The sequence below is a fragment of the Meriones unguiculatus genome (genome assembly GCF_030254825.1).
Source record: "Meriones unguiculatus strain TT.TT164.6M chromosome X unlocalized genomic scaffold, Bangor_MerUng_6.1 ChrX_unordered_Scaffold_31, whole genome shotgun sequence".
NCBI lineage: Eukaryota > Metazoa > Chordata > Mammalia > Rodentia > Muridae > Meriones > Meriones unguiculatus.
The window spans coordinates 4685926-4704384 of record NW_026843707.1 but is presented as its reverse complement, the minus strand read 5'-3'; the positions used below and the strand labels follow the sequence as shown (position 1 = coordinate 4704384).

General features: G+C 35.9%; 1 protein-coding gene across 7 annotated transcripts in view; it reads left to right on the top strand.

The window, feature by feature from the left end:
* Dmd (dystrophin) overlaps positions 1 to 18459 on the top strand; it is a 2365055-nt gene that overhangs the window by 682345 nt on the left and 1664251 nt on the right. For all 7 annotated transcript variants that reach the window (XM_060376797.1, XM_060376795.1, XM_060376794.1 and 4 more), the window contains exons 14-15: positions 17167 to 17268; positions 17363 to 17470. In XM_060376797.1, the coding sequence (XP_060232780.1) occupies positions 17167 to 17268; positions 17363 to 17470 (210 nt within the window). The remainder of the gene's footprint in view (positions 1 to 17166; positions 17269 to 17362; positions 17471 to 18459) is intronic.

Here is an 18459-nt window from a genome sequence, read left to right as displayed (position 1 = left end):
ATATGGCCAATGTATATGTTTCCATTACATGTAATATGTTTTATTTACTAATATATGATTAAAGTTTTCTCACTATATCTATTAAAGTTGAGTGTGATGTCTAGTTTTATATCTACTTGACACAGGCTAAATATATGTGAGAGGTGGAAGCATAATAAAAAAAAGAGACTCCCTCAGTTCCAGTTGTAGGAAAGCTTGCAGGGCATAACCATTTTTCCCCATCAGTTTATTTATTTAATCAATTTATAACCTGATCACATACCTCTCTTTCCCCTGCTTCCAGTCCCACCCTCTCACATTCCCTTCTTTCATTTCTCCCTCCTCATGAGGAGAATGGAGAGACCCCATGTGGACCAACCCATCCAGGCATAGCAAGTCACAGAAGGACGAAGAGCAACCTCTCCCACTGAGGCCAAACATGACAGACCAGCTATAGGAAATGGATCCAAAGGCAGGCAAAAGAGACAGAGACAGCTTCCTCCACTGGTTAAGGAACCCACATGATGAAAAAGCTGCACATCTGCAACATATGTGTAGGGAGCCTAGGTCCAGACCAAGCTTGCTCTTTTGTTGTTGGTTCAGTCTCTGTGAGCCCTCAGGAGTCCAAGTTTTTTTCCTCTGCAGGTCTTCTTGTCGTGTCCTTGTCCCTTTCAGCTTCCTCCATCCTTCCCCTCCCCCCTTTCACAAAACTCAAGATTGAGCTATTGTTTGGCTATGGGTCTCTACATCTGTTTCTGTCAGCTGCTGGGATGAAGGCTTTCAGAAGACAGTTATGCTAGACTCCTGTCTGCAAGCATAGCAGATTATCATTAATAGTGACAGGGGTTGGCTCTCTCCCATGGAGTTGGTCCATTTATTGGTTGGCTCTTCACTCAATCTCTGCTCCATCTTTATCCCTGGCCCTCTTGTAGGCAGGACCAATGGGACAAAGATTTTGTGGGTGTATTGGTGTACCCCTTCCTCCACTGGAAATCTTGTCTAGCTACAGGAGGTGGTGACTTCATGTTCCATATCCCTCACTGCTAGGAGTCTCAGATAGGGCTAGCTTGTAGACTCTCTAGAACCTTCCCTTTCTAAAGATTCTCCTCACTGATTTCTATTCGCTAAGTCCTCCCCACACCCCACTTGCTCCCCACTTGATCCCCACCATAATTACCCTCCCCCTTTATCTCCTCTCCCACAGTTCCCTCCCTCCATCTACATCAGATGTCTATTTTATTTCTCCTTCTGTATGAGATTTCTGAATCATCCCTTGGGCCCTAGGTGTTACTTAGCTTCTTTGGGTATGTGGATTGTAGCATTGTTATAGGGATTGATGTGAGATACACAGCCCATTGTTAAGAATACAGGTGGTTTGTGTTCTATAAAAAAGCAGGCTGAATAAGCCATGAAAAGCTAGCTAGTAAGCAGAATTCCTTCATAGCCTCTGAATCAACTCATGTATTCAGGTTCTTGCCCTGTTTTTGTTTGTTTGTTTGTTTGTTTGTTTTGTTTGTTTGTTTTTTGACTGAATTCCTTCAGTGATGAGCAGTGATGTGAAAGATTAAACTAAATAAACCTTTTCCTCCTCAAGTTGTTTGATCATGATGTTTCATCATAACAATATTAACAGCATCTGAGACATAGAGTGACATTTTTCTTTGAAATATGCTAATTGTATTTAAGTGAACAATGTTGCTGGATTGAAAATTTCCATTGTAGTTGGAATTCACAAGGGGTAAAGCGCCAGACGAGTGGTTTAAAATATTATTAAGCATAAAATCCCTATGTTTTCTTTTCTTTTATACTTTCATTTTCCAGAGTTTTTACTTATGTTGAAATTAAAGGAGTTTACATATTATATATTCTTTTATTTTGCTTCTTTATTTTTATTTTTATTATTAGTTAGATTTTATTAACTCTGTATCTCAAGCTATATCCTGCTCCCTCATTCCCTCCCAACCCCACCCTCAGTCCCTCATCTCCTCCCTGCCCCTGTCCAAGTCCATTGATTGGGGAGGACCTCCTCCCCTTTCATCTGACCCTGTTTCAGCAGGTATCTTCAGGACTGGCTGCAAAGTCCTCCTCTGTGGCCTAGCAGGACTGCTCCTCCCTTGGGGGATGGGGAGGTCAAAGAGCCTGCCATTGAGTTCATGTCAGAAATAGTCCCTGTTCTCCTTACTATGGGAAAACAATTGATTACTGAGCTACCATAGGCTACATCTGAGCAGGGGTTCTAGGTTATATCCATACATGGTCCTTGGTGGAGTGTCATTCTCAGAAAAGACCCCTGTGCCCAGATATATTTGGTCTTTGTGGAACTCCTATCCTTTCCATGTCATACTAATTCTCCCTTCTTTCATATGACTCCCTGAACTCTGCCGAAGGTTTGATTATGAGTCTTAGTATCTGCTTTGATACTCTGCTAGGTAGAGCCTTTCAGAGGGCCTCTGGGGTAGGCTCCTGTCCTGTTACTTATTTTCTCCTACGAACAATGCACATCCCATTTGTTTTTCTAAGTGAGGGTTGATCATCTCCTGGGTCCTGTTTCTTGTTTATCTTGTTTAGGTGTATAGATTTCACTGTGTTTATCATATCTTATAAGTCTATATAAGTGAGTATATACCATGTGGGTCTTTCTCATTCTGGGATACTTCACTTAGAATGATCTTTTCTAGATCCCACCATTTGCCTGCAAATTTCATGATTTCCTCCTTTTTGATTGCTGAGTAGTATTCCATTGTGTAAAAATATCACAATTTCTGTATCCATTCTTCTGCTGATGGACATCTGGGTTGTTTCCAGGTTCTGGTTATTACAAATAAAGCTGCTACAAACATGATTGATCAAATGTCCTTGCTGTGTACTTGAGCAAATTTTGGGTATATACCTAGCAGTGATCTTGCTGGGTCTTGAAGAAGCACTATTCCAAATTGTCTGAGAAAGTGCCAGACTGATTTACAAAGTGGCTGCACCAGTTTATATTCCCACCAGCAATGAAGAAGGAATCCCCTTTCTCCACAACCTCTCCAGCATGTGTTTTTATTTGAGTTTTTTTTTATTTTAGCCATTTTGATGGGTGTATGATGAAATATATATTCTTATTAATCAAGCTACAAAAATGATAACATAGTCATATCAATGCTGTATTTGGTCAACATTATACTTCATAATAATTTGCTAGTTTTCCATATAATAAATTGAAAAGTGATGTAAAGGAAAACAAGTCTTGCCTCTTCAGCAAACACAATTGATTTGATAGTCCATGGCTGATTTTCCCTCATATTCATCTCAGCAGAAATCAAGAAGCTTTTTATTACTTTAACATGAGCTTTAGAGACTTAACAAGCTTTGGGCAGATGGCAGTAGTAGAGAACTCTCCCTTTCAGTGAGAAGAAGGGGAAGCAGATGAGGGGAAGAGGGAAGGAAGGTAGGATTGGGAATTTGATGGAGGAGGCTTCAATCAGGGTATATAATGAATAAATTATTAAGAAAAAAAATTGTTTTAAAAAGTTAGGTCATTCTCATCAACCCTCCATTCTTGCACTCTTGTTTAAAGCAATTTACTTTGTACATATACTAAAATATGTGATTTTTACATATATAGTTGCATATATCTATAATTCCAGTATTGAGAAACAGAGCCAAGAAGATCAGGAATATGAGATTGTACAACATAAAAATGAGTGATTTCCTATGGAATGTAGACTGCTTCAATAACTATAGTTAGAATGGAGCACAGGAAATATCTGCTTTCCATAATTCTCTTTAATATACATTAGAGCACATTTCTGCTTAAAATAAAGAAGTAAATGGCATTTCAGCACTTTTTGCAAAATTTATACCTTATGGATTTCACATAATATTTTAGATGTTCAGGATTGTTTTGTCCTCCTAGTGGAATTTCCTTTGATGAGAATTAAATGTCCCTCTACATCTCTTTTGATTATTTTGGTTAAAATTCTATTTTATTAGATATTTGGATGGCTACTCCAGCTTGCTTCTTGTGTTTGTTCGATTGGAAAACCTTTTTCCAGCACATTACTCTGAGGTAGTGTCTACCTTTGTTGCAGAGGTGTGTTTCTTGAATGTAGGAGAATTCTGGATCTTATTTCGGCAACCAATCTGTTAGTCTGTGTCTTTTAATTGGAGAGTTGAGAACATTGATGTTAATAAGTATTAGTGACCAATGATTGTAAGTTCCTTTTATTGTGGAGTTGGTGATGATTGTATATTTGTGTGTTTGTTTTCATTTGCTTTTATGATGTGATGGTTTCTTTATCCTGTGTTTTCCTGGGTGTAGTTGATCTCATTGGGTTGAAGATTGACTTCTAGTACCTTCGGTAGGGCTGGAGTGCTGCATATATATTGTTTAAATTTAGTTATGTCATGAAATATTTTGTTTTCTCCATATATGTTGATTGAAAGTTTTGCTGGATATAGCACTGGATATTAGCCATATAATATTTGATAAACATACTAAAATCTGTAGCCATAAGAAGCAAAACAACAAGGAGTGTCCTAAGGAAGTTGCTTAATCCTCATTTAGAAGGGCAAACGGGATAGATATAGGAAATAGGAGAGAACAGGGAACAGGGCAGGAGCCTTCCACAGAGGACCTCTGAAAGACTCTGCTCACCAGGAGATACTAAGAAGGAAATAATGAGACTCATATCCAAACATTGGGCAGAGTGCCTGAATCCTCATGGAAGAAGAGGGAGATGAAAGCATCTGAAGGGAACAGAAGCTCCATAAGGAAAACAACAGACCTAAAATACCAGGACCAACGGAGGTCTGCAGAGAATGATACTCAGACTGAGGAGCATGAATGAAGAAGTATTAGAACCCCTGTTCAAAGAAGCACATTGACTTCTGAGTTTCCATGTGGTTTCCCTGATAAGGGGTACAGGATCTGTCTCTGACATGAACTCAGTGGCAGGCTGTCTGATCACCTCTTAATGTGGGGTAAAGCCTTGTCAAGCCAAGGAGGAGGGGGGGGTGCAGCCAGCCTTGAAAAGACCTGATAAGCTAGGGTCAGATAGAAGAGGAGAGATCCTCTCCTATCAGGGGACTAGAAAAAGGGCATAGGGAATAAGACGGAGGGTGACTTACTGGGAGGAGACAAGAGAGGGGGGCTGTAGAGGGAATACAAAGTTAATAAAAATGTAAGAAATAAATATATAAATAAAATTAAATTTTAAAAAGTGTTTTTAAAAATGTAACTTTAATGTCTCTCAGACATATTTGATGTGTATCTTTTACAATTTTGTAGCATTTCATATTTTTCACATGTGGTAAAAGGTTGATTTTCTGTCAGCTGAGCTGTAAAACTTTACAAATCACTGTCATTTCAACAATTGTTCACAACTTTCAGAATACATTCATATATATGGCTGAATTCATCACTAAGATGAATTCGATACTGCTAGAGCAGAGGCTGTTACATGCTTTTTTTAGGGGCACAAAAACAAAACAGTTTTTGCCAAGATGAGTTTTCAAACAGGTGATTTGAGAAAGTACAGAACTTGGAAAAGAATTCATGTTATTTACAATTTAAAATTACGGTTGCTCCTCTGAAATGAGGTCAAGACTATTCCCTAATTTTCATTCTAATAGATTTAATGTGTCTGGTTTTATATTGAGGTGTTTGATCCATTTGGATTTTAATCTTGTGCAGGGTTATAAATATGGGTGTATTTGCACTTTTCTACACATAGACATACAGGTAGAACAGCAACATTTTTTTTGAAGATGCTGTCTTTTTCCACTGTATGATTTTTGCTTCTTTGTCAAAAATTAAGTTTCCATAGGTGTATGGGTTTCTTTCTTGGTCTTCTATTTGATTCCACTGGTACACCAGTGTGTTTGTAGGCCAGTACCATCCAGTTTTTATTATCGCTTGGGACCTGGGATGGAGATTCTTCCAAAAGATTTTTTATTGTAAAGTATTATTTTAGCTATTCTAGGTTTTTTTTTGTTTATCCATATGAAATAACAATTGGCAAAGGAGAAAATTTCCTGAATAGAACAACAACAGCACAGGCTCTAAGATCAACAATTAATAAATGGGACCTCATGAAACTGAAAAGCTTCTCTAAAGCAAAGGACACTGTCATAAGAACAAAACAACAGCCTACAGACTGGGAAAGGATCTTCACCAACCTTACATCTGACAGAGGGTTAATATCCAGAATATATGAAGAACTCAGGAAGTTAAACACCAATAAACCAAGTAATCAAATTTTTAAAGATGGGGTACAGAGGTAAACAGAGAATAATTAACAGAAGAATATCGAATGGCAGAGAAACACTTAAAGAAATGTTCAACCTCATTAGCCATCAGGGAAATGCAAATCAAAACGACCATAAGTTTTCACCTTACACCCATCAGAATGGCTAAGATCAAAAACTCAAGTTACAACACATGCTGAAGAGGTTATGGAGAAAGGGGAACCCTCCTCCATTGCTGGTGGAAATGTAAACTTGTACAACCACTCTGGAAATCAATTTGTCGTTTTCCAAGTGGTTTTCCTAGTAATGAGTACAGGGGCTGTCTCTGACAAGAATGCAGTGGGGGCTACCCTTGGGTGGTGCAGCCTTGTCAGGCCACAGAGTATGATGACACATCCTGCCTTAATGAGACCTGATAAGCTATGAGATTTAGATAAAACAGGAAGAGGTCCTACCTTGTTAGGGGAATAGGGAAAGAAAATAGGGTGAGATGGAGCATGGGTGGGACTGGAGGGAGATGAGAAACAGGGTACAGCCAGGATACAAAGTGAATACATTGTAATGAAGAAATAAATTAAAAAAATTAAATTAAAAACAGAGATTGGTGTACTAAATGAACATCTCTTCATATTTTATAATATATATTTGTATGAAAATTATTTATTCCCAAATGATTTCATGCATTTCTTAATGAAAGAATTTCAAAGTTACCAAAATTTAATTGAAAAGAAAATAAATGTTACACTATGTTTAAGAAAAAAAAATTAAGGTTGTTCGCATTAGTAAGTTCAAAAGTTATTCTGTATAATAAATGATTTTAGTAAGTTTTCATCATCTGTTTTTTGAGGTAGAAAAGGCAGAATGTCACATAAATCAGTGGTTATAAACCTGTGAATCCTGACCCCTTTGGGGAGTGGGGTCAAATGACTTTTTCAAAGGGGTGGCAAGTCATATATATTGCATATCAGATATTTGCATTACTATTCATAATAGTAGCATTAAAATAATTTTATCATTGAGAGTCGCCACAAATTAAGAACCACTGAGCAACAGTTTTAAAAACTGCATGGTACTGGCATAGAAACAGAATGGTGGATCAATGGAACCGAACAGAGGAACCAGAAATAAACCCACACACTTATGGACACCTGATCTTTGACAAAGACGCCAAAACCATACAATGGAAAAAAGATAGCATCTTCAACAAATGGTGCTGGTCTAACTGGATGTCTACATGTAGAAAAATAAAAATAGATCCATACTTGTCACCCTGCACAAAACTGAAGTCCAAGTGGATCAAAGACCTCAACATAAAACCAGACACATTAAATCGGCTTGAAAAAAAAGTGGGAAATACCCTAGAACTCATTGGTACAGGGGAAAACTTCCTGAACAGAACTCCAACAGCACAGGCTCTAAGAGCAACAGTCAATAAATGGGACCTCATGAAACTGAAAAGCTTCTGTAAAGCAAAGGACACCGTCATCAAAACAAAGCGACCACCTACAGATTGGGAAAGAATCTTCACCAACCCTTTATCTGACAGAGGACTCATATCCAGTATATATAAAGAACTAAAGAAGCTGAAAAGCAGCAAACCAATTAATCCACTTAAAAAATGGGATACAGAGGTCAACAGAGCTCTGCAGAGGAATATTGAAAAAAAAAAATCTGAGCACAGGGGTCTTTCCTGAGACTGCTATTCCAACCAAGGACTATGCATAGAGATAACCTAAGACCCCTGCACAGATGTAGCCCATGGCAGTTCATTGTCCAAGAGGGTTCCATAGTAATAGAAACAGGGACTGTCTCTGACATGAACTGATTGGCCTGTTCTTTAATTACCTCCTCCTGAGGGGGAAGCAGCATTACCAGGCCACAGAAGAAGACAATGCAGCCATTCTTGATGAGAACTAATTGACGAGGATCAGAAGATAGGAAAAGAAGACCTCCCTTATCAATGGACTTTGGGAGGGGCATGCATGCAGAAAGCAGAGGAAGGGAGGAATTGGGAGGGTAGAAGGGAAGGAACCACAGGGAGGTTACAAAGTGAATAAAGTGTAATTAATAAAGAAAAACAAACAAACAAAAAATTGATCCCACAGAAAAGTACATAGTGTTTATCTAAAAGTGTATTTTCTAATTTTCCCATTTGATTAAACCAATGCGAAGTTATGATATCAATATAGCTTAGATCATAATATAATATTAAAGCTTCAATTTCTTGTCAAGTGGGTTAGATAAATATTTTAGTTAAGCTTGTCAAATTATTCCAAAAAGCAATGTGGAAAATTCAAAAAAAGTGTGAAAAATCAAAAGGTGTGTCATCTCTACAATTGTAGATATGCACAAATTTTAACTTTTTTATGTTGACTGAATTTATTCATTAAAGAGCCAGATTATTTGAGATCAAATCTAAGATATCTACTACAGTGGCCAGCATGTTCCTAGACAAGTTAAATAATATGTCAATTTTCTCACTTTTATTGTGCATCCTGCACCATAACCATCAATATTTTTTTCTGCCAGGGGGGTGGAGTGTTGGAAATAGAACAAGATAATTAAAAGAGGCTTCATATAAGAATCTTCCAGTAAATTTTCTTTGAATTCCAATCTGTGTTTTTCCATCCTAAGCACATTGTGAGGAGAATATCATATATGTCGTTTTAAAAATATTCACCTTCAGTTAATAGCATTTCAAAAACCTTCAAAATTGAGAACAAAATCAGAAAATTGTCAAAACAATATTCAAGAAGACCCACATTTTCTCCTTCAAAGTGGTTTTATTATCTTTCTTTTAGTACAATACTTGACGTGATTTATGTTTTACAACTGGTGAGGTGGAATTGCTTATGTTTTTAACTGCATGATTACTTATAAAGTGTAAAGAGAATTCAAGAAAAAAAATGTTAACTTTTCAGGAGATCCATTACATGCAGAATTCATTTAGCTTGGGAGTGTATTGCCAAGTTTTTGAGTGAAATTAAAGGAAATGGGTTGCTTGCTGCCTCCCTCTTTAAGGAAGGCAATTTCTTTATGACTGTTCCATGTCATACAATTGCTTCTTCTTTAGTGCACATATTCCTAGCAACACTTTATTTCTCGTGCCAAACACGTCAGACACAATTTAGCAGTCAATCTATCACAGACATCTGCAAGTTCAATGATTGCTGTGCTTAATTAAGTTTTACCTCCCAGGGATAGCAAATTCTTATTAGTTTCACTTATCCAAATATTCTCTTGGTGACCATTTTAAACATGTATTTTGAAAAAGCAATTCAAACAAAGAAAGGGATTCAGAAAACATATGTTCTTGATTTTGATATAAGAAGATAAGATATATGTAAAATGGGAGGGAAAATTCTTCCCATTATTAGTCTAAGCAAAACTAACAATAAAGTTGCGTCCATGAGAATGTGTTCCCATAAGGGAATTCACCTTTAACCTTACTGTGGCTGAATCTAATTGTAACTATAAATAGAACTCAGTTTCGTTTCTTTTTCCCCTCCATAAGATGTTATGATTCACTGATTCAGCATTCATGTTTAGTGTTTACATTGTTTATCTAGCACCACAGATATATATATATATATATATATATATATATATATATATATAATATAAAATCTCTAGGGACTTTTCTGCTTCTGTGAACCCCACAGAAACACCAGTAAGAAATATGTAAATATATATATATATATATATATATTTCCTGTACAAACAGTTTCAATTCCTATGAAGTTGTTATTTTAAAATTATTTAGCTCTATGTCCATACTATTTGACCAAATTATTTTTACTGGCTTAATAACATGGTTACACTCATTCAAGAATGATAGAAATAAGTGATTTTTATAGATCCTAGAGCTGAATGATTATCTTACCCCTGCTTAATTGCAACATATGAGTTGTAATGAAGGTCAATATTTTAAAGCAACTCATAGATAAATCTATAAATTTCAGCAATCATCATATATATATATAAGTATACTTATGTATGTACTGTTGAAGAATTCTATCTATCTTCAGGTTGACTTTGTGTTAATGTATTGAACATTTGCCAAGAATAAGACCTTTAAACCATGGAATGCTACTGAAAGTTTGTAAATAATAGAATTCAAAACTGAACATCTCTTTACAAAGTTTTCTAAGCCTTTCTAGGTCAAAAAGAGTAAATAGACAACCATAGGGAACTCCTAGGAAATTTGAGGCAAAAGCCATTTTTAAGCAAAATCTAATAGTCTGCAATACTATCATATATTATGGAAGGTGAAACACTGTGCAGTACAAAACACTGTTTCGATTTTTTTTCACTTTTGTTAAAAGAGTTTAAAGGATGTAGCTATACATTTATTATGAAATAATCCATATATTTGATATATGTTTAATGTAAGTGTGTGAAGAATCCATAATAGAAAAATATCAAGGAGATTATTTTAATATATTTAATATATATTTTTACGTTGAGTATGGCAGAAGTCTGAGAGCAAAAACACTGGAAAAGATTTATCAGTCTGAACTTCAGGAGTCTGCCATCATCCTGTCTCTATTCTGTGCATAAATGACTAATTTTTCTATGCATATTTTTCCCTTAAGCACACAAATAAGAGTTATTTAGGGTCAATCCATGTAGATTCACTTCATATTAAACTGTTTTTATAATTTATTTACTTTTTATAAATTACAGTTTATTCATTTGTATCAGCTGCAGCCCCCTTGCTCATCACCTCTGAACCCCACCCTCCCTCACTCACCTCCTCCATACTCCTCCCCAAGTCCACTGATGGGGGATCCTCGTCCTCTTCTGTCTGACCCTAGCCTATCAAGTCTCATCAGGACTGTCTGCATTGTCATCCTCTGTGAGCTGATAAGACTGCTTCCCTCCTCAGGGGAAGTCGATCAAAGAGCCAGCCACTCAATTCACATTAGAGACAGTTCCTGTTCCCATTACTATGGAACCCACTTAGAGACTAACTTAACTGCTGTGATCTACATCTGTGCAGGGGTTCTAGGTTATCTTCATGCATAGTCCTTGGTTGGAGTATCATTCTCAGAAATGATCCCTGGGCCCAGACATCTTGGTTCAGCTGTTCTCCTTGTGGAGCTCCTGTCACCTCCACTTGTATCTTTCCCTTCTTTCAGAAGATTCCCTACACTCTGCCCAACGTTTGGCTATGAATCTCACTATCTTCTTTGATACCCTGCTAGATGGAATCTTTCAAAGACGCTCTGTGGTAGGCTCCTGTGTTATTGCCTGTTTTCTCCCTCTTCCAATGTCTATCCCATTTGCCTTTCTGAGTGAGGATTGATCATCTTACTCAGGGTCCTCCTTCTTGCTTAGGTTCTTTGGGTGTACATATTTTAGTATGTTTATCCTATACTATATGCCTAATATCCACTTATTAGTAAGTATACACCATGTGTGTCTTTCTGCTTCTAGGATACCTCACTCAGGAGGATCCTTTCAAGTTCCCCTATTTGCCTGTAAATTTAAGGGTTTCCTTGTTTTTAAGTTCTGGGTAGTATTCCATTGTGTAAAGGTACCACAGTTTCTGTATCCATTCCTCAGTTGAGGGACATCTGGGTTGTTTTCAGATTCTGGCTACTAAAAATAAATCTGCTATGAACATTGTTGAACAAATGTCATTATTGTGTAGTTGAGCATATTTTGGATATATGCTTAGGAGTGGTATAGCTGGATCTTGAGGAAGAACTATTCCTAATTAACTAAGAAAGTGCCTGATTGATTTCCAAAGTAGTTGTCCAACTTTACATTTCCACCAGCAATGGAGGAGGGTTCCTGTTTCTCCACATCCTCTCCATCATGTCTTGTCACATGAATTTTTGATCTTATCCATTTTGATAGGTGAAAGGTGAAATCTCAGTGTCATTTTGATTTGCATTTCTCTGATGACTAAGGATGTTAAGCTTTTCTTTAAATGTCTTTCTGCCATTCAGTAATCCTCTATCGAGATTTCTCTGTTTAGCTCTATACCCCATTTTTTTAATTGGGTTACTTGATTTGTTTAGCTTCTTGAGTTCTTTATATATTCTGGATATTAGCCCTCTGTCAGATATAAGGTTGATGAAGATCCTTTCCCAAATTGTAGGTTGTCATTTTATTGTGATGACAGTGTCCTTTTTGTTTACAGAAGCTTTTCAATTTCCATTTATTGACTGTTGATCTTAGAGCCTGTACAAAAAACCCAGAATTGCTAAAATAAACCTGTACAACAAGAGATCATCTGGAATTATCCCTATCTTTGATCTCAAGCTGAATTACAGAGCAGCAGTAATAAACACTGCATGTTACTGGCATAGGAACAGAATGGTGGATCAATGGTATCTAAAAGAAGTTCCAGAAATAAAACCACATACCTACAGAAACTTGGTTTTTATCAAAGAATCCAAAACCATTCAATGGAAAAAAATACATCTTCAACCAATGGTGCTAGTCTAACTGGATGTCAATAGGAAGAAAAATGAAAATAGATGTATTTTTATCACCTGTACAAAATTAAAGTCCAAGTCTATCAAAGATCTCAAAATACATTCAGACACACTAAACCTGTTAGAAAAAAAAAAGTGTGGAAGAGCCTTGAACCCATTGGCACAGAAGAAAACTTGAGGAACATAACACTAACAGCACATGGTCTAAGATGAAACTCTTTTTTTAACCAATAACAATGAATTATCAGTTCAATCATGATTTGGAAACAAATATTCTTTAAATTACATTCTTTTAAATTTTGTTTGGTTTTGTTTTTAATTTATTATTTATTAAAATGTATTCATTTAATTTATGCCTACTGTGGCCCCTTTTCTCATTTCCTCCCAATCCCACTGGCCATACCTCCTCTCCCATATGCCTCTCCCTTAGTCCACTGATAGGGAAAGTGCTCCTAGCATTCTCTCTGACTCTAGCCTATCAGGTCTCGTCAGGACTAGCTGCATTGTCTTTCTCTGTGGCCTGGAAAGGCTGCCCCACCCCCAAGGGGGAGGTGATAAGAGAGCCTGCCACTGTGTTTATGCCAAAGATAGCCCCAACTCCCTTTACTAGGAAACCCACATGGAGAATAAGTCTGTGGGCTACATCTGAGCAGGGGTTTTAGGTCCTCTCCATGCGTGGTCCTTGGTTGAGTTATCTGTCTTTGCAGGGCCCACTGGGCCCAGGTTTTGTTTCTGTTGGTCTCATTGTGGAGCTCCTATTCCCTGAGGTATTTTTCTTCCCCTTCCTTCATAAAATTTCATACACTATGCCTAAGTTTTAGCGATGTGTCTCAGCCTCTGCTTTGAAACCTCAATCAGTTAAGACTTTAAGAGGCTCTTTGTAGTAGCCTTCTTTTCTGTTTCCTGTCTTCTGAATCTGATGTCTATTACGTTTTCCCTTCTGAATGAGGAATGAGCACCATGGTCCCTGGGGTCTTCTTGTTGTTTACCTACTTTAGGACTATAGATTTTAGTATGATTATGCAATATTATATGTCTAATATCCACTTATGAGTGAGTATATACCTATCAAGTATATATAAAAAACTTCGGAAGTTAATCAAGTTATACAATTAAAAAATTAGGGACAGAGCTAAACAGAGAATTATCGATAGGTGAATATCGAATGCCAGAGAAACACTTAAAGAAATGTTCAATGTCCTTAGTCATTAGGTAGAGGCAAATGAAAATGTCCTTGAGATTTTACTTTACACCCATCAGAATGGATAAGATCAAAACCTCAAGTGACAACGCATGCGGGAGAGAATGTGGAGAAAGGGGAAACCTCCTCCATTGCTGGTGGAAATATAAACTTGTACTATATTGGAAATCAATCTGGTGATTTCTCAGAATATTAGGAAAAGTTCTACCTGAAGATTCAGCTATATCACTGTTAGGCATATATCCAAAATATGCTCAACTATATAACAAGGACATTTGCTCAACTATGTTTGTAACAGCTTTACTGGTAATAGCCAGAACCTGGAAACAAATTAGATGTCCTTCAATGGAAGAATGGATACAGAAATTGCAGTATATTTACACAGTGGAATACTACTCACCAATTAAAAACAGGGAAATCATGAAATTTGCAGGCAAATTATGGGATCTAGAAAAGATCATCCTGAGTGAGGTAACTCAGTAGCAGAAAGACACACTTAGTATATACTCACTCATTAATTATATTCTTAAAATAGTTGTCATAAATAGTTCAATTACCAGTATTTTAGATTTCACAAAAGTATACTAAATTTTATAATATTGAATTATTATATTTTTATTAATTATACTTTATTTACTTTGTAACTCCTCTGTAGTTCCCTCCCTCCTCCCCTCCCAAACCCTCCCCTTTTCCTCCTTATTTTTATATATTCTATATTTTTAGGCAATCTTAATTCTGAAAGTCTTCATTGGATTTTGTATTACGTAGGCTATCCTGCTAAAATGAGTGAAACATTTATTAATTTATAAAGATAAAACTTGAAAATCTTCCTCCTGCTACCTTTGCTTTAATTGTAACACTATGGACATTATCACAGAAGTGATCAGTACATTTCACAAAAACACTTTAAACACATCTTAGAAATAAATAAAATTTGAAAAATATTATTAAAATAATCACAACTTCTAGAAACCTCCCACAACTTTGTAATAATTCATTGATTAAAGTATTTGAAGCCATTGATTTAAGTTGGTGTATTTCCAATGAAATGGATTTATCAACAAATATAATTCAAAAGGAGTTGGCTAGCAATGCAAGTGAGTTCCTGTCAGAGACTGTCTCTTCTCCCCTTACTAGGAAACACACATAGAGACTGAGTTGACTATAAGCTACATTTGAGCAGTTGGTCTAGGTACCATATATATGCATGATCTTTGGTTGATACATCTGTCTCTGCAAGTACCCCATGGGCTCAGCTTTTTTTTTTTTTTTTTTTTTTTTTTTTTTTGGTCTCTTTGTGTGGCTCCTTTTATATCCCCTGCAGTCTGTCCAAAGTTTGAGTGAGTTTTTGCATTGATTTCAATCCCTTGCTGAGTGGAGTCTTTTAGAAGACATCTGTGGTTCCCTCTCATCTACCACTTCTGCTCTCTATCCTGTTCTCTCTCCTCAATGAAAATTATGCATCTTCCATAGAGTCTTCCTTGTTGTTAGCTTCTTTAGGTTTGTATGTTTTACCAAATTTACCTCATGTTATATTGCTAATATCTACTTATAATTGAGAATATACCATGTGTGTCTTTTTGCTTCTGGGATACCTTACTCAGGATGACCTTTTCTATTTCCTTCCATTTGCCTGAAAATTTAATGATTTCCTTGTTTTAAATGGCTGCGTAGTATTTCATTGTGTAAATGTACCACGATTTCTGTATACATTCTTTCATTTAGGTATATCTAAGTTGTTTCCAGATTCTTGCTACTACAAATAAAGCTGCTATGAACGTAGTTGAGCAAATGTCCTTGCTGTATGGTTGAGCATATTTCAGGTATATGCCCAGGAGTGGTGTAGCTGGATATTGAGGTAGCACTGTTCCTAGTTTTCTGAGAAAAGGCCAGATAGATTCCAAAGTCCAAGATTGCATTCCAACCAAGAATGGAGGAGAGTACCTCTTTCTGCACATCCTCTCTAGCATGTGTTGTCACTTGAGTTTTTGATCTTCGCCAATCTTATGGGTATGAGAAGGAATTTAAGAGTAGTTTTGATTTTAAAATGTGTAAATCGACTCAAAAAAGTCGAAATCATCATGAGATAATGTTTCAAAATATGAAATCCTTTTGAATGAAAGATACAAGAATGAGTGAAACAAAAGACATTGAGCAACTATGAGCTAAAATGAGTGGAATTATAATTTCTATACATATTACTTATGTTATTTCAAAGGAGAAATTTTACCCAGTGATCTGATTTGTATAAAATATAACATATTTTCTATTCCAATAGCTATAAGTATATATTAATATTATATAAAAAATAATAAACAGTATATTTTTATAGATAAATTCATTATAAATTTGTTCAACAATTCAAATTTATTGTCAATGATTTTGATTTTTGTTACATTTTAAAATAGAGTATATAAATAGACATAAGCAACATGTTAAATATATGCCAATTATTTCTCAAGGAAGAGAAATACTTTCTCAATGTTGTTATTAATAGAGATTTCTAATTTATTTTAAAAAGATTTCTAATTTATTTATTTCTATTTAACTAATAATAATCAAGATTTTTATAATAATCAAGGTGATAAAATTGCTACGTAAAATTAATATGACTGCATTTTTTTAGTAAACTCCTTTGATATTTTTACTTTTTATTTTTCATTTTATTTTATCTAACATTTAGATCTTGAAAGTGTGTATTTTAGAGGCTGGAGAGATGGCTCAGTGGTAGAGAGCACTGTCTACTCTTCCAAAGGACCTGGGTTCAATTCCCAGCACCCACATGGCAGGTCACAACTGTCTGTAATACCCATTCCTATGCATCTGACACCTTTACACTAATGCACATAAAATAAAGTTAAATAAAAAATTGAAAGAGTGTGTATTTTAAGGTCAAAGGAGGATATTAATTTTAGATTGGAAACTTCTTTGTTTTTTTCTATTGACATGTAAGTGCTGCACGTTTACATGAGACTTAGGGTAATGATTTGGTATGATTTATATTGTACATAGATCCTTTACAATTGTCAGTTTTATCTTTTCCATTTTACACTTATTCAAAATGGTTGGACAACTACATTAAATTGTTTTAAAATATTTCTGAATTTGAATGAAAGAAGCAAAAATGAGTGAAGCAACCTGAAAGTATATAAAAGGCACATTGCTTACTTAATTATGAACAGAAATAGGAAATCTATTTATTTTTTACATTACACTCAAAATAGAATACTTTGAGAAAGCATTCCTACCATTTTAAATGAGATTGTGTGTTAAAATTGTTTGATAATGTGATTCTCTCATCTTCAGGTACTGGGTGATCGATGGGCAAATATCTGCAAGTGGACTGAAGACCGCTGGATTATTTTACAAGATATTCTTCTTAAATGGCAGCGTTTTTCTGAAGAACAGGTGTGTTCTTATAGGAGGAAAATTACAGAAGGGGTGTTAAGTTGGGCAAATAGCGACAATCTATTTTAAATTATTCTTCTTTGATCCCTTTCAGTGCCTTTTTAGTACATGGCTTTCAGAAAAAGAAAATGCAATGAAGACTATTAAAACAAGTGGCTTTAATCATCAAACTGAAATGTTATCAAGTCTTCAAAAAATATCTGTATGTATATTTTCTATTTAATCATTTTTAAATTTCAATAATATATACAATTAACGTTGTGTAACATTATCTGTTCTGTCTTGTCTTAAAGCACATATTCATTTATTATGTCTAGATTATAGATTATTTACAATTGTTATATTGGTGCTTTTCTAAATCAATTTGAAAAGCTATATGTATATATGTATCATGGCTATATCTATATCTACACACTTTTAAATTATTTATAAGCAAAATAGTTTATATAGGTATACCGAGAGTAAAGAGATTATCATGAAAGAGGTCGCCCAGAAGCAGAAAGACAGATATGATATATACTCACTTATAAGTGGATATTAGCCCTATTATATGTGATAAACATACTAAAATCTATAGTCCTAAAAAAAATTAAACAAGGGGGACCCTAGGGAAGATGTTTAATCCTCGAAGTAGGAGAAGACAAGGAAAAGGACAGGAGTCCTCCACAGAGGACCTCTGAAAGAGTCTATCTACCAAGGGATCAAACGAGCTACTGAGACTCATAGACAAATTTTGGGCAGAGTCCTGGAATCCTTATTGAAGGAAATGGAAATAGAAAGACCTGGAAGGGACAGCAACTCCACAAGGAGAAAGAAAAACCAAAATACTTGGCCACAGGTGGTCCTACAGAGACCTACAATCCAAAAAAAAAAAAAAAAAACATGCCGGGAGAAGACCTAGACACCCTGTTCAAAGGAAGCCTATTTGGCTGCTCAGTTTCCAAGTGGGTTTTTTTAGTAAGGATTACAGGGCCTCTCTCTGGCATGAGCTCTGTGGCAGGCTCTTTGATCACATCAGCCTGGGTGGTGCAGCCTTGCCAGGCCACAGAGGAAGACAATGAAGCTGGTTCTGATCAGTCCTGATAGGCTAGGGTCAAATAGCATTGGAGGAGGTCCTCCTCTATCAGGGAACTAGTGATAGGACATAAGGAGAGAAGAGAGAGAGTGGGTGGGACTAGGAGGAGATGAGAA